This window comes from Cyanistes caeruleus, chromosome 17 (assembly GCF_971803275.1).
Source record: "Cyanistes caeruleus chromosome 17, bCyaCae1.hap1.1, whole genome shotgun sequence".
Taxonomy (NCBI): domain Eukaryota; kingdom Metazoa; phylum Chordata; class Aves; order Passeriformes; family Paridae; genus Cyanistes; species Cyanistes caeruleus.
The window spans coordinates 13,032,626-13,054,841 of record NC_141717.1 but is presented as its reverse complement, the minus strand read 5'-3'; the positions used below and the strand labels follow the sequence as shown (position 1 = coordinate 13,054,841).

Genomic DNA, 22,216 nt, shown 5'->3' with positions numbered 1-22,216 from the left:
TGGTATAAATCCACAGCTTATATGGCCAGTCAATACCTGCTATGACAAAGGTGCCAATATGTTGATGTGCTCCTGCCAATGGGTTGATCTGCTCCCGGGGTTCATTTCCTCCCAGGCTCTGGCTGCACACAACACTTGATTAGTATGAGGTGTTGCAGGTATTTTTCATCTGCAGACAGACAGGTTCTTGCCAGCACAGCTCACATCATTCAATGCATGTCAGAGCAGAGGCAGTGGTGGTGGGGTGGTAGCAGGAGAGGGGGATGGATGGGAGTGTGTGTCTTTGACATTTATCTCTGCTCGTATTAAAATCAGAATATGATTTACAAGGCAGTTTTACACATGGCTTTTTCTTACTCCTGCTGGTTTGGTTTAGGAAAAATATTCTGGAGCAAGAACAGTCACAAGATTTTCCTGTCTCTTCTCAACTACAATAAACATAAAGGAGCAGAGATTTGGACATTATGTATTGAGACTGGATATTAATCTAGTTTCAAAGAGTATTTATACCAATCGGTCTCCCTTTTCAGTTCTAAATGTAAAAAGGCTGCAAACTCTTTTTAAAACAGAACATATGCCTTTGGTGATCCTAGCAAAGTTCATTAGGAGGTGGCAGCATCAATGAAGTAGTTATTAACAGCTATTAGCAAATACCAATATGAAATAAATCAGAAATATCCATTTTTTCTTCTATGTCTACCAAGCATTGAGGAATTACATGAAGCCAAAGAGGCCATTGCAGGTTGGCTTGCAGTCTGAACACTCCTGCTGATTAACATGAATGCAGGACTGACTACATCTAATTTATAACAGTGGATTTATACCCTTATAAATGACAACAGACAGCCAATCAATAAAGGATGATAATAACTGCACATAATATCAAGGGAAATTAGAGTCAATTACAGGGTTAAAGAAAAAAGAGTGTGAAGTCCAAACCTGGGCCTTAATAGATGGCAGGTTAAGGTGCTATGATAGCTTAAAATGTGCAAATAAACAAGGTAATGAATTACAAGCATAATCACAAAAGGGATTCAAATTCTGTGGGCAAACCAATTCTCTGCAGAGCTTGGGTCTTTAGTGGGACAGAAAACATTAATCCTGGCTGCAAGGAGAAGACTTCAAGAAAAACATTTCAAGGTCTGCTATAAATACTTCTAGAATGAGGTTGAGTGTGCCTAGGCTCCTCTAAACTATGAGACTTTACATGCCCTAAGACAGAACAGAGATAGCTCTTTCTCGATTTGTTGTGGTTAATTAGAGTTGCATATGAATAATCTTTTCTTAAAGATCTCTCTACACCTCAAACTGTATCTAATCATGTTATGACGTACTCCTAGTAACAATTAACAAACAACTACATCTTCTTCACTGATTGGAAATTAACTGATGCACTGTAAATCTGCAAGTTTTTACAACAGTGTAATTGCTTTATGACCAATGAAGTAGAGCCCATGTACTGTCCAGTGCTCAGCAACCAGCACAACCCTGCAATTATGGGAATATATGGAAGCCTTAAGGACCTGGCACTTAATTATCCTACAGATTTTTATACCAATCTAGAGGTGTAAACATGTCTTACACTGGTTGTAAAAAGTAATTACATATCCTTTTGTTGGTGTAATTTATACTCTTCTTAACGCACTTAGAAAAGTGTGGAGGAGCTGTAGCATAAAAATCAGGGCTTTAAGGATCTTTTTATCTTCCCCTTTGCAAGTATCTGCACCATTCCTGAAATGTTTCAGAACCCTTTCTCCACAGGCTGTATATCTCTCCTTATACTTTCCTTACAATTTATTCCATATTTTTAAAACAAGTTATTCTGTGATTATCAGAACGAATGCAGCTGGTTCACTCTGTCTCCAGTGTTTCCCACATTGCATATGCAGCATCTTGCATGCCTTGGCCATGATAAAACCAATTCCCTGCCATATTTTCTCTAACTCTCCTGGCAGGGTAACCTCAGCCCCTGCCTGTCACAGGTCCCATAAATCCATTCCCCAGGACCCCAGCTCTCATCAGCATTTCTATTTATTACTTCTGCTGCAGCTGACTCTGACCTGCAAGTGTGGCAACACGTCATCATGAGGGTCAACAAAACAGATAATTTTTGACTTCAGTCCCAGCTTTTTCTACACCAGAGATAGAGCAGAGACTCAGCTTTGCTCAGGCATTTGAAATTTTCAGATGCTTCCTGCTCCAAGCTGTCTATCAAATTTGACTGAAGTGACCATTGATTTCCCAGGTTCTAAGGTGGGACAGCCAGGCAGCCGTGCCCTAAGGAAGCTGTGGGATGATAAATTTGATCCTGGTGGGATTTTCTCACCTCCCTGCAGTGTGTACTCTGTCACTGGCCTGCTGAAGGCTCCCAGCCCAGCTCCATTGTAAGATGCCACCTGGATTTCATACTGGGTCCAAATGATCAGGTCTTTCACCAAGCAGTAGTTGATTTCTGCACTGGTGATGTTCTTATACTGGTACTCTCCTGGGAGGCCGGCCAGGCGATACCTGCCATATGGGGAGAAAAATTAGCTGGTTAATTAGATGGTATCAATTAGAGAAAATATCCTGACTGGCAAAATAGCTTCCTTTGTGAAGAGGCAATATGCAAAGTTTTACAGCAGAATTTTACCAAGAATAATGAAAAATAATCAGGAGGAACATAGCAATTCCTGATAAGACCATATCATGTTTGACTGCTGTAGTATTTATAATCTGATCTCACTGAGATTACAGGCTCAGGGCTAAACAAAACGGGTATTTTATCCTGTTTTATGGTTGCAGAAAAATTACAGCTTTTTAAATGTGGCTTGTCTAGTAAAAGCTGTGATTTAGTACAAAAAATAGCCCAAATGTGATTTTTATCAGAGAGCTGCTGTAAATCAGCCTGAGAAATGTTGGTTTTTTTCCCCCCTCCACTTCTGAAATCTGAAAAGGAAGAGCTCAGAGGGCTCTGACCTCCTGGAATCCCAGCCACTGACACCCCTGGCTTCCACCAGAATTTACTTCACAGAATGATTAAAATAAGGATTGAATACTACTGAGACTGAATGGTTGGGTAAGCACTGGAATTCCAGGAGAAGGGCTGTGTCAAACACAGGTGGGTGATAAACATCCTGAAACTCTTTCTGCTGAGGCATGAGAAGCTGAAACACCAAATATATTTTCCCACGTAAAAACTGTATCCCAGAAAACAGAGCCTCTTTGATGTGTCTCTCCAGGCCAACAAACTACAGAGAAGAATTAAATTATAGGAAACAAACAAACCTTGCAAATCTGAGAATGTGAATAATACTATTTGTTTTCCTTCCTTTAGGAAAGCACTACAGTGGATGCTCACAATATGCTAATTCACAAAAAAACCCAAAAAACCAGAGGCCAAATAAGGGACACAAGGCATTGCTCCATGAAAAAGACAAATATGGAAAGATTTGTATTTTTATTCACTGCACAACTTTTATACACTCTTACCCATCCTTTGCCTCACTGCAACCACCTAAAGTTTATTGACACAGAACAATTTCATTGACATCTTACAGAGACATTTTAAACTCATCTAAGCAAAATTGGTGCAATGTTTATGACTAGACAACTTCATGTGTTCAGCCAGAGATTTTTGTTCTAAAGTCTTCCTATAATGAGACCAGATCTTAATCACTGACAAGACCTCTATTTTCTGCTCCTCACTTGACCATCCTTTAGCACACTTAATATTTGTAATGCTACACTGGTGTGATTCCATTTACAAAATATAACTGGAAATGGAGAAATAGCAGCCCTCAGCTGCGTTTTGAGTCGTGCTCTCCCTTCCTCTCTCACCTCCTGTGCAGGGTGTGTGCTCCGTGGCAAAGTCAGTTCTTAGTGCAGCAATGTTCTGTCTCCTGCCCAGCAGACAAGCTCTAAGTGCTCCTGTGATTTAATCTGTTATGCTGTTAGCATGCAGACCCCTAAATGCAATACTGGCAGTGAGAAAAAGGGCAGAGGAAGGAGGCCAGTTCACAAATGTCATGTCTTCATGATTTTTCTCACCATGGACTTTGATGGATACTCCACATGACTTGTGCAGTGCACCTTCACTTTTAAAGATCAGGTGTTCCATCAATTTAGCATCTTGCATGTCTTGAGCTTTGGGTCTCTGAGATGGCTGGTGCTTTTCATTCTGCTGTACCCTGATTCTGCAGAAATCAGTGCAGGAACACTGTTCTTCAGTGCATATTGCTGTGACCACACAATTCAGCTTGGAAGAACAGCCTGGTTTATTACCTGGGACAGTTGTGATTTTATGTGATAATCTTAAATTCCTGTTGAATAAATGGTTTCTCTGCTCTGCTGTCAAGACAAAGCAGGAAGACACCAAAAGTGTTCACAGATTGAGCATAATGAATATGAGCATTATTAAAATGGAAAGAGATGTTACAGCAAGGTCAGAGATCAATTATGCAGATAAATACTGTAGAAAGTACCAAAGTTAAACCTTATTGGAAATGCTATATGGAGAAAACAGCACAGATTGCCATAAGTTAGAGCCTATGGGATTGCTTTTTCAAAGGACTTCATGCTGAGTCTGGGAAAGACTCCCTGGGAATACCTAAGGAATTAATCCTACCACTGAGGAGACCAGTTTGAAGGGAAGAATTGCATAAATGACATTTGCACCCTGTGCAAATGGGAACCCAGGACTCAGGGTCCTTCTGCAGGAAGAAGTTAAAGCACCTTTCCCCACTGATGGCTGTAAAAACATTTTAAACTGAGCCCAGCTCTAAAACCTTGCACCAAAAGCACTTGCACAGGGGGCTCACCTCTGCCAAGGGGCTCTGTGCAGGTGACAGGGAGAGGAACAGACTCAGCTCTGCCTGCAGACAGAGGGAACTTCCCAGAGCTATTCTGGGAGCTCACCAACACTCTTAACATGACAAAAGCCTTTCCATCCATGCCAGTGAAAGTAGGAGCACAGCATGAACAGGATGTTGGCATTTAAACTGCAGCATTTAGTTCTCTTTTACAGTTCTGGAGGACACTGTATTAAAAATGGCAGCAGCCTGCCCACAGGAGGCTGTAACCATCACTTGGAAATATTTCAGGGGCTGTGAGTTTCCCACAAAAACTCTAAATTAGATAATGTCTCACTCACTAGAGGTGTGGCCCTAGCTGGCTGCTAGCACTGCAGGGTGTGGAGGATGCCAAATGAGCAGCAATCTGTAGTGGAATTGGGTAGGAGTGAATACTGAGTCCCAAAAAATCACCTCAGGGAAATGCTCTGCAAAGTCTCTTGTGTGGCAACACCCTTTCCAGCACAATGAATCCTGTGTAAGCAGCCAGACTGGATGTGTGCAGGATTCCCAGTTACCTGCCTGAATGTGTTTCTCATCAATAAATACTGACAGGATCTTACTCAACTGGCTGATTTTGAAAACCAAACCAAGGTCTGCCACAAAGCATCTGACCTGTCATTCCCTCTCTCCATTTTGTTTGGCACAGAACTGAAGTTTATTGATTCTTTTGCTGCTCCTCCATAGGCAGGAGCCCTGTTGTGTCTTTGGTAAATTTAATTAACCTTTTGAGCAGGGAGCTGAGCTTGTAATAAGCAAATATACATCTGCATAGGCTGCACTGTACCAGCCTTCCACGTGAACACTTGCATTACTTGGTGCTTCACTTCCTTTGAAAATGGAATAAAAGGATGTTGGGAGTTTCCTCTGGGAGCTGATCCTTCAGAGCAGCTGATGGAGCCCCCAGACTCTCTAGGACAGACAGGCCAGAATTTAAGTGGCTGCACCCTTGTGACCCCTTGAAAAGTTGTTTTCTCACATTAAACAAACCAGGGCAGCCTGTGCATTTGCAAACAGTAACGAATATCTTTAATTCAATTAGAGACAGCTTTTATTTCACTCTTAAGTCACACCATTTGAAGTCCCTTATGCACCTCTGGACCTATCTCTGGACCTTCCAGGTTAATAAAGGACTCACCTTAGGATGTAGCCATGCAGAACCCCGTTGTGCTCACTCTCAGGAGGAGGCTGCCACTGGACCATGATGGATTGATTGGTTCTCCCACTGGCCACGATGTTTTTAGGGGGGGCACTGGGGGGCTCCTCAGGTAGCATCAACCTAAGTACAAAATAATGTGATGGACATAGGTGTTGAAAGAAATCATAAATAACAGTCTGTTTCCTGTATCCCCTCCAAGTGAACCACTTTCTTTTATCACAGTCTGATGACTAGGAAGAAATATAATGCTGATCAAACTGCTGAAGACATGCATGAAATAGTTACAACAAATCAACATAATAGGAAATCAGTTAAGCAAGCAACAAGACAGACAGCTGAGGTAACCCTATTCTCTTGGAATCACCCAGGCTGCTACAACTCTTTAAAAAGATTACAAGCCTGAATGAGTAAGAGCTCAGGTCCAGTGTCTGTGACTCCTTCCAAATTGTTTCTTTCAGCTCTTTCAATATTTTTCATATCAAACTCTTACATTTTGAAAAAGCCATTTAGAGTTCAGCTGTTCTGCAATTCAAGCTAGCAGCAAGCTTTGGTTCATAGAAGAAGAGGGATGCATTTGAAACTGAATATGATGAAGCCATCCTTCTCTGTCACGTCTGGGTAAATTCCAGAAGTGACATTGCCATGACAGGGTGAGAGCTCTGCTCCTGCCCAGGCTAACTGCTGGGGCTTAGCACAAGAGCAAAATACAATTTTCAAGATTCTGCTCAACTGATACTCTGGAGTATGAGGACACCTCTCCAACGATGTGCTGATCTCCTGCATCCCCCAGATGCCATCATCCCCAAGTCTTGCCAGCTGCAGAGCACTCTCCAGAGGCCTGGGAAATGGTAACTTCTTCATCTCCCAATCATTGCACAAAAGATTATTTTATTCTTTCATTCACAAGCAGCATTTTCTCCCTCCCCAGGTCGCTGTCCCTTTAGCACACAGATTCTGACTGTCATTACCTGCTGGTCTCGGTGCTGTAGCGGCCCTTGCCCACCTGGTTGACTGCACACACCCTGAACTGGTAGGTTCTGGCTGGAGTGAGGCCACTGACAGTGACACCGGTCATCTTTGGGTCAAGGTTTGACAGGTGAACCTTCCAGGGAGAATCTGTTGGGAAAATTAGCATGGGAAAAAAAGAAAGAAGATGAAAGTGCCTGTCAAAAGCCCTGCAGAAGGGAGAAAATGCCTCTGACTGCTCAGAGCTCTTTGTGCTTGCTTCCCTCAGAGGAACTTTGGGAAGAAGTTTCTTTTCAGCAGAAGAAACCTTCCTGTCAGCCCACACGGTTATGCAGATTGCACATTTGTCTACTGGAAAGTGATGCTGCACATGTCATGGCATAATAAATAAAAACTATATTCATTAACATTTTAATAAAAGAGGAAACAAGCATGATAAAGACAGATGGGCTGTGTATTTCACAACCCATCTGTTTGGCAGGCCATCACACCACCACACCCATGAGTGGCTCTGGTGGAAGAATTCTAATGAAATTCACAGTCAGTTTGGAATATCTTCCTACCCAGCTTGCAAGCAGGTGTAGAAGCGTGACTCTCTCTGCCAAATCAGTCCTTTGCTGCAAGACCTGAGAAAGCTTCTGCTGCTGATTCTATGTGTCTGCAATTTTTTTTTCCCCCTAGTGATAGTATTCGGCATGGAATCTAATTGTCCTAGGAAGATTCCCTGGTAGAAGGAGCCCTGGCAGCACTCTAAATCCCTCACTGTCAGTTTGCATTCTTGCCATACCGAGCTCCTCTGATGCCCAAATTACATTTACAAGTTTTTAAAGAGGTCAGAAATGAAACATGTTGAAAATTAAATATTCTGATTTCTTCCCTCCATAGCCTGGTGTCACGTATTCTTCCTGAAGCCACGACTGAAATAGTCACGAGAGGTGACATTTGGTCTGTGTTGCAACAGTACAGCAATGGAATCAGCCAATTTGAAGATTTGTTCAGTTTTTAAATAATACCAGCTGTTTTCATGCTCCCTGCTCAAAATTACTAACACTTCTGGAAATTGCTGAGGAGCTTGCTGTAGATTTTGGCAACGTTATCTGTGCATGCTGCTCATCAGAAGTGCATCATGGTTCCTGGCAGGTCACCTCAACGTCTGCCTGAAAATGAAGATGAGATGTCCCAAACGTGGAAGGCTGCTAAACTTCACACCAAGACAGAAGTCACTCATTTTGTGCTTTTCTGGCAGATTCCTTAGCAAGTTTAGTCCTCTAGGGTGTGATGCCAGTTGGGCTATAAACACTGCATCTTCAAATTACTCCAAAAGTATTTATTCCAGTAAGGGCCTTGCCAGAACGAAGCCTTTTTTAACAGGAAACCTGACGCAGCAGAATACTGGGAATGCTGGAGAGGGACATTTGCACAGCAGTCAAGGTCTGTCCTTGCCAATTGTTGATTTACCAACAGCCACTTTGGCTGCAAGATCTCGATGCCAATTTATCTTAGCTGAACATTGGATTTCTTTTAGAGAGCCCTTAGAGGAAGCACACCTGTGCCATCTAGGAAAGCGTTGCTTAGGAGTTTTTTGCACCCTAGTTCCTTCTAAATTTTCACAGGCTTCCCTTGAGACTTCCCAAACAGCCTTGTTAAGGCCAGAGTGCACAGCAACAAATCAAGGGAAACTGGAGGTAAGGTACAGCTGACCTGGTGCACTGCCTGAAGGAACTTCCTGAGGAAAATAGAAGAGCAGACACCAAGAGGGGAGTGAAATACCCCTGCATGAGCTACTTGGGCAGTGGTCCGTTTCCTAGAGCATTTCATTTGTTTACTGCCAGTGTAAACACCACCTGAGAGTGCTTAACCCAAGCAGCTCAATGTAGTGAGCAGTTTGATTCAACAACAGGCCCTATTAATCTCCTCAGCACCTTGGGGCTTTGCTCTGTTTATATGCTGCATCTGTAGAATACTTTATTAATTCTTTTTCCTCTCCTGGTGGAAGATAAAAGATCTGGCAGGAAGAGAGATTAAACTGGAAACTAATATAAACGAAGCCTATTCATCTCCTGGGCACTCTGATTCAGAGAGGAGGGCGGCTCCGGGACCATTCGCTCACTCCTGGAGCACTGGATACACTGAGTGTGCAGAGTATCTTTAAAATTTAAATGTCAAGTCTTTTTTTTTTTGACAATCAATAAACAAAACACTCCAAAAAACCGGATCTCCCTCTTTAGACACACACAACCAACCCCAGGATTGTGCAGAAGCTCTTTTCACTGTGAAGAAGAGCAATTCTGACATGGGAAACATGCCATAAAATTTTCAACACCACCTCTCCTGTCCTCCAGGGATAGCTGTCACTCACCTGTCCCAGGAAGCCTGGAGAAACTCCATGGTGACAAAAGACTTGCCAGGTCAAACTATTAAAAAAGCCTCTGTTAGACAAAACAGACTCTGCTAATCCTTCATTTAACTTAAGCTGCCCAGAACATACTCTGGGCTCTGCTGCTCTTTCCCCGTAATTGCCACTGTCTGAACAACTTCCATGTTGAGCTGTCTGTTGTCTTACAAATATTGGGCATTCTGAATTAACTCTGATTGCCTCTCCAAGTTAATTTATTGGAAATGAAGAATCTCACAGGCTGTTCTCTGGTGCACAATGTCATTTTGGGGTTTTAGAAATTACTTTATTTTTCTGTCATGAATTTCTGGATGTGCTTGATGCGTTCAATAACTCTGGCTATGTGCCAAGAGGCTTCTCTTCCCCATTTCCCTGCTACCGTACAGTTCATGCATTAATTGCAATTTCCCCAAAAATCATTTCTAATTTAGTATTACTGATCAGATCTGCTGCAGAAAGCTGTTTTTTGCAGGTTTGGAACACATTTCCATCTCTCTCCTTCTCCAGGGGGTTTTGCATAGATGGCAGTGTAGGAATCTGCTGTACTGCTGGAATTCACTGAATTAATCTTTCAAACCTTTGTAGCAATATGATATTGCAAAAAAATGCTAAATGGTGCACCCTTTGTTGGTAGGACCTATCTATACAAGGTCTAGCAGTGGTCTTAAAAAAAGTATCTTTTAAAATGATCTAGATCTGAGTCACGATCATAATGACAATACATTTTGATTTATTTTATTTTATTTTGATTTTTGCAAAGATTTATCAATGAGTTCAATATTTGCCATTTGACTATTCCTACTAAATTCAGGATGACAATGCACAGGTTTTAGTTAAGCATGTAAAGATGCTTTCCACAGGAACTTTTATTATCTCCTCACTGGCACAACGTGATGAATCTGAGTTATATCATTACCTCACACAGCACAGATATCCCAGAACACAATAAAACAAAAATGAGCTTTTATCTTAATTGTCATCAGCAGAATTCTGTAAGTCTTAATTCATTTCTTCATTTAAAAGACTATTCAGAATATTTTTTTTATTAATTCTTTCAGTCTAAACCCTTTTGGAATAAAATAAGCATATCCCCTCCTAACTCCATGAAGACACTTCATTGGAATTCTGAGGAAAATCGCAATGGGGCTAAACAGGTCATGAAACATCCAAAATTATATTAGTGCAAATGACAGCAATGCATGGTACTATTTATTTGAAAATCCTATTTCAAATCAAGGTTCACATTCTTGGCTCTGTGTGGGCAGGAATACTTAATGACTGTGTTTCCTTGGAACTGTGTTTTTCAAATTAGATTATAAATTTGCCCCCAAATGTTTAAGGCCATATGTTTCAAGTCACCCACAGACACAGTCTACTGTGAATACTTGTATTTTGAGAATTATTGCATTATGCCAAATACATTAATTCTAAAAATTAGGTGGCTAGAGTCGTTCATATTCCCAGCAATTTATGTGCACGATCTGCCGCTGTTTTTTCCTCTCTAATTAAAATAAGGGTTTTGTATCTCTTTACTGAATTGATATTAATGAAAAGGAGTTCTAATCCATGCCAGGTGGAGTGACACGCCTCCCTCTAATGCAGCTGGTAATTAAACCCCTGAAATTTATACTCGTTATTTTGAACCCTCTTTCTTTCTCTTCTCTTCTTTCAGCTATTTCTCTGCAACAGACACTGTTGTGTATTCATTTATGGTATGTGCTTCAAAACCTGCCGTGGATCCCAAAGCTGTGAGAGCTATCCTAAACAAAACAGCTCAAACAAAGCAACGAAGCAAGGCCACATTTCAGCACCTGTACCCAAAACACTCAAACTGCAAACATTCAAACTCCACAGAACTAAGAACAAAACCTGTGCAGCTTTGCTAACTGGAAAATAAACCACACATAATTGTGGTGTCCCTCCTTCACGTCTGGAAGTGAAGGGGGATTGGGATGGGAGGCACATTGATTTGCTGTGACAGTGACAGAGCTTGTGGTGTTCCCTGTTTTCCTGACAGTCGCTCCTTCTGCAGCACAAAACCCAAACAGAAATTGTCTTAGAAAAGCAAAGAGAGTTTCTGCACAGTCATATCAGACCAAGCTATACCTACACAACATCAAATGCCAGTTTGTGCACAAACAGTGCTTGGGATGGCTGGGAACAAAGGGAAGGTGATGGTTTCCAGAGGAGCAGGAGGACTGGAGAAGCTAAATATTAACCACACATCGCTGAGATCGAAATAACCCTGAAAAACAAACACTTCAGGAAAACAGAAACCAAAACAAGCCAGGAACAGTGTGCAGACATTACAGTCAGTGTTCCAAACCAAAGCCACTGCTGACATTGCTGCTCTATTCTGTATATAAGGAATAACAGAACACAGCAACAGTGGAACATCAGATTCTTCCCTGTTCTACTTCTGTGGGCAATCATTTACACATTGCACACAAAGTAAATAAAGACAAAAATGTAAAGGACAGCAAGACCTGAGATACATCTGGGAGTTAAGATGCTCAGTTCACAACAAACCTGGCCTGTCTTTGGCTTTTGCAGCTTTGAGCTGTGGCAAGACACAGACCTGTGCTTTGGGACAAGGAGACCCTCTCAGTGGCAGACTGCAAAGACATCAGCCAAAATTACCTGTGAAATTACAGAGGTTCACAGGACTCTGGTGCTCTCAGGGACTGTGTGCATGCTTTCCAAAGAACTACTGTTTATTTTGGCTGAGCCTTCAACAAATTTCAGTGAATTAATTCTAAAATGATGGCACATCTACCCCATTCCTATATAACTGCAAAGCATCCTTGGTAGAAAGGACTTGAAGACCTTCCAAACTCCTCCATGACACAAGAAAGATGATGGAACGAGATGATCTTTAAGGTCCCTTCCAACTGAAACAATTCCATGATTCTCCTGGCACTACCAGGAGAATCTCTCTTAGAGAATAACTCTTTTAGGGACTTGTCCCAGTCAATGCAGCCCACTGCAGGACCCACGAGCACATGTTCTGGCACCTCTGTGTGAATACAGCTCGAGGACCTTTGTATTATAGGACAGTATTCCCAGACTGGGACTTCACTAACTTGTCATCAACAAAGCCACTGGGAAACAAGGAACACAAGGGTAACATCCTTGGGTGAAAGAAGGAAAAGAAGTAAAACAGGCAGTTATTGGGCTGTGGTTATGGGAGGGAAGGAGAGAAGAGTGAAAATAGGAAGGAAAGTGATGATAAAGTAGAGGATGAGTGCAGGATCGTGGATTTTCTTATTCATTTGTTTCAAAAAGATCAGGAGTCTTTGCTTGAAAAGAACTATTTTAAGGACAGCAGCCCTGGGCATGACTTTGGATTTCTGCTAGGATTAGAAACCTGCACTTTGCTGAACAGTTGTCAAGACCATCGGTTCTGGGACCTCCACATCTGAGAAGTTATTCACTCCAGCCTGCAAAGCAAAAGGCTTGTATGTGATCTGAAGCTCAAGTTTCCCTTCAAGCTCTCCGTGTGGCAAAACAAACTGCTGCTCTCCAGATAATCAGAAATCAGAACTGTTTCACATTCAGTTATGCAGTGACTAATTTCCACATGTCACAAAAAGTGATGCTCTTAATTTTTTCATCAAGAATCAATTGTTCAGCTTGGATTTCCAGCTCCTAGGGTGATAGAGATTAGAAAGTATTGCCAAGGTGACCGATTTCCATATAACCTCATCTTTCCATCAACTCCTAAAGAGGCATTAGCAATGTCCCTGAATAACCTTGCAGACTGAGAGCCACGGAGGACCTGGTGCACAGCATGATAAAACTGGGAAGTGGCAATTCCCAATGCCCAGGTTTGTAACCCAGGAAGTCAGAATTTGGATTGCACTCAAGGATCCTCAACCACCTGCCTAAAGGAATGGTGTCAAATGATAGAGAAAGCAGAGAAAATATATGAGCCCACAGAGAGGTAAGACAGCAGTTCCTCTTGACATCCAAGTTTTTCTTTTAATAGACCATCAGTTCCTTGAATTATCACCCTCCCTGAATCTTTTAGGTGAAATCTGGGGCTTCGAATGCACCAAGAAATCCACAAAATTGGATAAAAAGCCATGGGAAGGAACAAACTGACCACTGCTGTTTTACTGAGAAATGAGCTGTTGTGCCTCAAGTCTGGCTGGCAACACTAGAGGTACAACCAAGCCTTTCCTGTAAAACAATCCCTCCATCTGAGCCCTCTTTGTCATTGCACTCTTTCAGTGTGCAAACACCTGAACGTAAAACCCCTTTGTGCAGGCTGGCTCCCGTTTAGCAAACTGCAGCAGCGTTTTGTCAGCAGCTCTGGGGAGAGGTGAGTGTGAAGGAATAATTAAAAACACCATCAGGCTGAGAAGTATTTGACTTACTGTTCTCAGAGAGCTCCACCACGTAGTAGAGCACGGGGCTGTTGCCGTCGAAGGGGCGCACCCAGGAGAGCATCACGCTGCGGCTGTAGGAGGAGTTCAGGGTGGCCACGAGGTTCTGAGGGGAGTGAGGCAGCTCACTGTGGAGGAAAAGGGAAAGAGAAGGGGGGGAAAAATAAAATAAACCAGCACAGAAAAATTAATCTACGTTTCATTCAGCTCCAGTCTTACAGGCAGTTAAAGGCGGGCGACATCAGCCCCGTGTGATGATGGATATAAAACCACCGGCAGCTATTGTACAATTAAATAAATGAAAGACATCACAGGATTCTTCTCAGTTTTATCCTGTTCGGGGGGGGAAAAAAATTATGCTGAAAGTCCCAAGGCTGATGCTTGGAACAGCTAATGGACATGTCGCTAAATGTGGATAAAAGCCAATTTTCATCCTGTTTTTGACTGAGAAAGTTGGTCAATAAATTTCCTCTCTCACTTTTTCTCCCTTCTTACAATGACGTCCCTACAATGTGACAGCAATGATACGTATAAACAGTAAAACACATGGGAGATATGATTTAACATGGAATTTTTCATACTCAGGGAAGCAGAAGACATTGACACTATCCACACAGAGCGACTAATCAAAATTACCATATGTATTCTTAGGCTACAGAACAGCTTGATTTACTCACGGATTCAGGCTTATCCTGTCATGGGTAGAATCCTTCCTCCCTATAATAAGGATTTTTGGAAGCACCCAACCAGAAAATGTAGTGAAAATGCCTACAGAAACCCCATGGAAATACAACATAAAACATTTCAAAAGCAAAAATAAAACAGCAGCTCAATTAAAATGTGTAATTTCTACACATAAAGGAAATTTGTGGAAAAACATTTCATTTGTACCCATTGGCTGCAAGTGGGAGCTGCATGGTGAAGTGAGAACACTAAATTCTGCTGCAGCCCTTAAATGCTGATGTGTTTTAAGAGATAAAAGCTCTTCAGCTTTATACTTAAGCATGATTTTTGCTCCTTATCATCCTGGTTCCTAAGGAGAAGGAGAATTTTGGAGTGAATGAAAAGCAAGGAGGGCTAGTTTTTACCCATTCCATCTGTCCTCCTCCCCAGGAAGGCTGAGGGTGACCCTTCCACAGCTCAGGCCAGAGCAGAAAGCCATGAGGGCACTCACATGTTTAAATTAAAAATGCAGTAATTCCTGCCTGTGATGTATTTTGCCACTGAAGGCTCAGAGTTATTTAAAAACTGCAACTCCTCAGCCACTCACAAAAGTAAATACAGGCTCTGGCTCCAAGCCAGAACAATAAATATGTCCTGGATTTCTGTTTCTGCAGGAAGATTGAGGAACATATGGAGAGCCAGACAATAGTTTTATTATTTTTCTGTTAAAGCCGTGAATGCTTTTGTTTACGCGTTTCTGATGGATACACACTGTGGAGTTAGCACCAAAGAAAAAAAAAAAATTAAAATATTGCTGGAAGAGCCAAAGAGTGGCAAGAAAAACACACAGCTAATGAGGCACCAGAAGCAGAAGGCACTTCCCTGCCCACCTCTCTCCAGGCAAGAGGGGTTGATATTTCCTAAGGCTAAACCTGAGACTCAAAGCCTTGTCTCATCTCATTTGACTTTAAACGCAGAACCAAATTAGCAGCACGGTGACCCCAGGCTCTTTCTGTAGTAAACATGGAATGACACCTCAGGGTGTGATTCAGATCTCAACTTCATTAAATCGCTTGCTTGAGATGCCTTGATGGTGAGGAGTTTGAGTTGACTGTTCTCACCCCTGTCTGGGTGTGCACTGACAGCTCAGACACGGCCACTTTGGAACTAAAACAAACATCAGGCACAGCAAGGAGCATGTGTGGGCCCAAAGGGAGTAGATTTTGAACACTGTGAAATTTTGGATATGCACATTTAGAGAGGAGGGGGACCTGGAAACAGAGCAGGAGGGCAGCTGACCTGGGAGACAGAGCGTGGCTGTCGCTAGAAAGTGTGGGGGTGTAAGATATGACCATTTACCCAGGGACTACAGGAGTGTGCTGCTTAATTTTGACTGAAACATTAAATTATAATAAACATTAAACCTCCACCACAATTTATCATTATGTCCTAGGAAAGCTGGTTCGAAAAGTTTTTGTGATTAAGCTGGCAAAGGAAATTACTGAAGAGAAGAGTGAAACGTCTTGTTGCTACATGGCTCACAGGAGTCCCAGTCCCCACTTCATTTATCACCAGTCTCTGTGGGGAAGAGCTCAGAGAGGGGCTGTGGCTCCAGCTCCTCCTGGAAGATGATGGCCACAGAAACAATGTGGGAGGAATGGCTGAGGGGGAGCTCACAGCAGATTATCCCCATATATCTGCTCTTCTGGGCAGCAAATGAACACTCCTGGTATAGATTCCAGGTATTTTCAAGGTGTGCATTTACTACTCTTGATGTCCTGTACATTAGAAGGGCTCAGTTAACAGCTCACTTGAAGACAGAGACTACACAATTAAGAAAAACTTAAAGCCCAGTCTCTTTGTCCAAATGCGCGAGACTCAGAAGACTTTGGAAGAAGAGGGGACATCCCCTTTTCCCTGTTTTTTAAATGCACTAACTGGGTTAAAACCTGGGTTTTATTTGATTAGGATTTGGGTTTAGTAGATTATTCTCTCAGCTTGATGAGGACAAGCAGCAGCAGCACGAGGGAAACGGGCACGTTCTGTTCAGACAGAGATTGAGTAGCGTGAGCTGCTGCCTCCACCCAGGACACCCCATCCACAAATATCACAAATACTGGCTTTGTCTTTACCCAAACGTGTCCATGCTGAACAACAACAGATGGTGCTCACAGATTTAAACCCCTTGAGGCAGACAGAACAAGTGCCTAAGAAACACACCTGGACAGAAATAAATATTTAAAGCTGCAAAGCCATTTCAGCACAGGAGTGTACCTCTCTCGTAGTATGCAAAAGCAGACATTAATAAGTAGTAATTTCTACTTTACCATGCACTTACACTTTGTCTCCTTCTCATTTGCTACCACATACCCTGTGGAAGAGATGATAAATGAGACCTGTACCACCATCATGAATATTCACATTCCCCAAAGAGATCATTGCTTCTGTTTTTCCTTTAAGAGGATTACTTTTCCTTGCTTCTAATGCCCAAGAAATTATTGCAGAGAATTCAAATTTCAACCCTTCCTCAGGTGAGGAGGACCTCAGACTAGAACTGGCCAGCACCAAGAAAGTGGGTGAGGTTTAGGATAATAACACCCAGAGCACTGAACAGACCTTGACCAGACACACAAATTGTAATTCCATCATTATCTTTCTTTTGTTCAGTGAAACCCCAACAGGAAATATATGGAAGTTTTTCAATACAGAGTATCTTAAAACCTCATTTTTCTAGTGCTGAAGAGTTGCATGGAGGCAAGTTTTCCATAACTTATTTTATGTGATAGCAAAATACATCCATGGACACTTTAAAATCTGTAATTGATAGATAAGCCCAGGGTTAATGGCATTGCCACCAAGGTGACCTGAGGGAACTCTGACAAAGCAATTAAAATAGTGCATTTGCAAGAAAAGAACATGAAGTCATTGTGACAATCTGGGAGAGAAATATTAGCCAGTTGCAGATGATACATGCTCAAAACAGAAACCCTAATGTTTTGAGTCAGCTCATCACTGCCAGAGGGCAGCTGAAAAATTCACTCAGCAAACACATAGAGTGTTTTATAAAATTAGCTAAAAGCAGACTATTTGCTGAGAAAAATAAACCAGACACGGTTTGGAGAGACTTCTGAGAAAAATGGTCCAACAGCAAGCAATAAGAGAGACTGTGACTGAAGATGGGATTACTAAAAAGGCACAGGAGATTAAACAAGTTTTCTTGTCAGGTTCTGAAAAGCCCTGCTCCAATTTCATAAACGATTCCCTCAGTCAGGTCCAGCAGGCAGGCTCTGCTCAGGAGCAGCTGCTTCATCTGCCACGGCCGATAACAGCACCGGGCTGAGGCAGGGAGGGGATGCAGCACTCAGCCCTGACAGCTCTGCTCCTTAAAGTTTATAATGGTTTAAATTAACAAACGTGGCAACTGTTGCTCAGGACTCTGCAGTTTCTCTTGCGAAAGAATCCTCTCCAATTTATAAATGCAGGAAGAATTCGTGCGAGGCAGCCCCGAGTTTTGAGGCTTTGTCTCTCACAGGTCTGTAACAAGGGGAATTTTTGGAACTAAAGGGTTGCTGAGTTCCAGAGTGCACAGATTTATTTCCCATTCCAATCTGCTCAGATCTGGAGATGACTTGGAAGAGAGGTTTGAATTTTTTGCTTTCTTTTTGCTGAAAACACCTACATTCCTGCTATACCTTCAGTGACAAACAGACACAATGGCATTTATTTCCCAATGCATTTCTGGGCAATATTTCTCCTTTGAGTATCAAGAGCACTCAGACTCAGCAGTGAACCTTGATTCTCGGATGACATCTCAATAGAGAGCTTGGAAAAATAAATAGAAGCCTTCCTTCTGGTGAGGAAGGAATAATATATTTTCAAGTTTGACATTCCTTCTGCTTTCTCTCCCTGGAGAAAGGAGAAGAGATGGGCTATAGCAACCAAGGGATGTGGGATCTGTATCAAGTTACATTTGCAATGGTATGTCATTTCTGTCTCTTACCCTGCATTGGTCATACCCACTTTAATTTTAGCAATAATTTTTTTATGGGATTATTGGGAAAAAATTGGAAGAAGCGGCAATTATAGATACTCCAGTAAAAAGGGTATCCAAATTCATGGATAGATGGCTGACAAAGGCAATACTGTGCATTCCTGGCAACCCACTGGGGTTTATTATAAGTGGTTAGCTTCCCTCTCCTGCTTTTGAAGAAGACAGGACAATAATAGCTCTTTCTCTGATGAAAAGGAACTGAAAGAAGATGAACTTGCTGCCAGGAATAAATTGCCTATTTTTGTATTACATTGTCCTTCCCATATTTTTGCATAGAGAAAGAGCCTAGAAGATTTTACTATATGTTGTGACATAACAGAGGCTTGTATGGGGCTTTGATTTTCCAACAATGCAGCATTACCATACTTTGCAGTCACATTCTTACAACAAAGAGATCCTCTAGCATGGGCTGCAGACGGGCTGATATTGAGCAGTGGGTATCATCAGGCACAGATAGTGGTAATTCTGCATATTTTATACATCCTGAGAATCCTCAGGATACTTTGAGCTGGAATCAGCAGAGTTTGCCATCAGGTGAGTGATACATGGTGATAATTCAGCTTATGCAGCTTTAGGAACAAGCCTTTTCTCCTCTGTATGTATTTCAGGGTGGTGTTTACAGGACTATAAAAGGAAGCTAAATGAAGCTGGGATGTTTCATAACATGCAATTACTTTCAGGATCAAACCCTGTGACTTACAGGGATGCAAGAGAAGCAGGGGGCTCATCACCAAACATTTCTGATATGCAGCTGAGAAACTCTACTAGGAGAAAAACAAGCCCAGTGTAAAATGAAAATCTATCTCTTGCAGAATAGAAACATCACTCGCAAATGTTTTACCTCATGCAAATCAAATGAAGTGATGTACATAGAGAATAAACACATTTAGAGGGAAGACAAATGAATGAATAGAGTATCTTGACTAGCAATTAGTTTCTGTGCCCAAGTACCATCAGTGCAAAATTGATGAGCAAGGTAACCTTTGGCTGCACTTTAGCAAGTTCTTCATTAGTTTTCTGGCTTTCCTTTGCAAATATTTTATTTCTTCCTTCATGCTGTGGAAGATGATCCATGCTGCCTGCAGCACCAATGTATCTGTGCTGTGCTATCAGTGCAGGTTCTTCCAGCAAGAAGCACCACCTTTGTCCCCAAGCCTGACTTCCAGCAAAGGGAGGCAAAGGAAGAGAGAGTTTTCTTTCCTTCTTTTCAGAGATTCGAAAACTGGACCACTCAGAGATTAAATAACCTGAAGGTCAATGGTTTTCAATTGAATCAGTTTGAACAGAAATCAGTAACAAACTTATTTGTGCCTTTGGAATTTCCTCTTGCTGGGCACAGAGGTGGAGGAAGGAGCATGCTGATTCATGGGGAGGAAAAAGGTTAGGAGAGATTTGGAGTTGTCAGGCAAGGCTAAGGGGACACAGTATTGTCCATTGGTGACTGCTCCAGTCTGTAACTGGTTGAGAGGCCTCCCCTGAACATTTGTCTGACATTAGTGCTACTCATGGCACTGAAGTGTAAGTGCTCATCGATGGGAACGTGCATACCCTGTTTGTTAATGCTCTGCACGAGGGAATTATCCGGGAGAACAGGGAATGTTATAGATCTGTCATTCCTATACAAGCTGGAATTTAATTTAAGCTTTACTTCAGACGTTTCCTTTCCACATATTTTCCTCTTCATTTCACTCCTGTTGTATCGTGTATCTTTCTTCCTCACAGATCTGTGCTGCTGAGCCAAACAATAATGATGAAAGCTGCGAGGAAATGCAATGTTGTCTGGCAGTATTGCACTACCTGCAGCCCTGCTTTGAAATGAGATGTCACAATTCAAGGTATTATTGAGTGACTTATCAGTTACTTGACTCTTCTCAAAGAGTGGGTCTGATAGATTCCTTTAATTCCTCCAGGAAAAACAGGAGATGGGTGATCAGCAACAGATCATCAAAGGAAGTAGAGATACAGGATTAAGAGGCAGTCCCAGGGCATGGAAACCAGCCAACACAGCTGGAACAGCTGGGGTGCCTCAGCAGTGCACACAGGACGAGCCTCTCCCAACCAACTTCTAGCCCAGATTTTATGGAAAATAAAAGAAACTCCTCAGTGCTCAGTGGGGAACTGCAAGTAAATCCAATTCCCTGTCCTGTACCAGGCTGCACAGGGCAGCTTTTGCTATTCAGCATTAGGAAACTGTGCTGCTGCTGAAGTGTTTAGCACATATTTATAGCTTTGTTTCAAAGTCCAAGCTTTAACATTCTTTTCAGTCTTTACTCTGTGATTTTCTGCCCTCCATTCAAAACCGCCTCAGAGAACAGCGAGCGTGGTTATGTAGCAGCAATATATTCTGAATTGTCTTCTGCTCTTGGATTCCAACCAGCAGTAAAATGCGCTCCGGGAGGAGAGCTGAGGAGTGCTTAATTAGAAAAAGAATGTATGACCGCTCTCGGAAAATGGGCATCTGATGGAGCCTTGGCACTGTCAGAATGATGCTGTATCAAACAGCCCTCTGCACAGCAAATCTCAGAGGTGAACTCATTACATTGCCAACCACACAATTGCCATCTTCTCTGAGACATCAGGCATGACCAGCAGAAACAGATGCAATTTTAGTTAAATTAAAGCGTGCGGCACTACTCGAGGAAATAAATAAATAAATAAATAACTCTACATAAAACATTACTTTTTTTTTTTTTTTTCCCCATTTGATCTGCTCCACACACGTACCAAACCCACAGCTGCTGCTTTTAGTGATAAAAATAAAAATGGAAGTGCACTTCACCTCAGTGGAATGACAGAAATAGAAAATATGGAACCATGTAATGACATTTTTATAATCCTTTTCCAAAGCTGAATGGCACTTTAAACATTTTCTTGTTTTTATTTTTAAAGATCCATAGGAATAAAGAAAGGCATACATAAAAATATTTTTTTCCCCTGAAAAATCATGTATAAAGAGAATGCAAGAATAAGCAATGCCCATCCAGGGACCAGCTATTCTGATAAATGTTCAACAGAGAAAAAAACACTAAAAGGAAGAAAACATTTTCTTCTTTTCAAACCTTGGCAGCACAGCACAGCACTTGGGCTTTATGGGAAAGCCCTACAGCATGGGGTGATAGAAAGATCCAGGTCTAAAGGGACCTTAGGAGGTCTCTGGTCCAAACTCCTGCTCAAAGCAGGCTCAGCCATGAGATCAGAGCATTTCAAAGCGATTTCATTGGCAACGAACCAGCCTTAATTTCCCTAAAATAAAAACCCTACACCAAAAAAATCAGAGCTGCTGACTCTCCACAACACCAAGAATTAAATACTAGAAAAAATCCCTGAGGGTATCTGAAAAAACCAGAGTAGCAAACATTTAAGCTGGGGCACTCACATCACTTCCAGCCGAGCTGTCCTGGAGTCGTTTCCTCCAGAAGAAATGACCTCACAGGTGTAATCCCCGATGTCACCCGACCACGTCTGGCTGATCAGGAGGGTCCCATCCCTCTCCACTGTGATCCTGGAACTGCTGGATGGATTTATTACAACACTGTCCTTCTTCCAAAGGTACCTGGGTATTACAATGTTTCAGTTATTGATTACTTCTGAGAACACCATCACAGATTTATTTAAACTCTGCTGGAAGGGATCAGCTCCTGTCATCACATGTTAAAAATGACAGGCCCCTGCAGCTACTTTAAAGAGCAGTGCCTTTTACAAATTTTAGATCAAGCAATCAGAATGAAAAATGTAATTCCATCCATGATATTATGTATTTTACAA

General features: G+C 42.0%; 1 protein-coding gene across 6 annotated transcripts in view; it reads right to left on the bottom strand.

Annotated features, from left to right (window-relative positions):
- SDK1 (sidekick cell adhesion molecule 1) overlaps positions 1-22,216 on the bottom strand; it is a 385,141-nt gene that overhangs the window by 112,076 nt on the left and 250,849 nt on the right. For all 6 annotated transcript variants that reach the window (XM_086855185.1, XM_086855184.1, XM_086855187.1 and 3 more), the window contains 5 exons: positions 21,828-22,004; positions 13,729-13,865; positions 6,957-7,104; positions 5,968-6,108; positions 2,327-2,508 (listed from right to left, as the gene is read on the bottom strand). In XM_086855185.1, the coding sequence (XP_086711311.1) occupies positions 2,327-2,508; positions 5,968-6,108; positions 6,957-7,104; positions 13,729-13,865; positions 21,828-22,004 (785 nt within the window). The remainder of the gene's footprint in view (positions 1-2,326; positions 2,509-5,967; positions 6,109-6,956; positions 7,105-13,728; positions 13,866-21,827; positions 22,005-22,216) is intronic.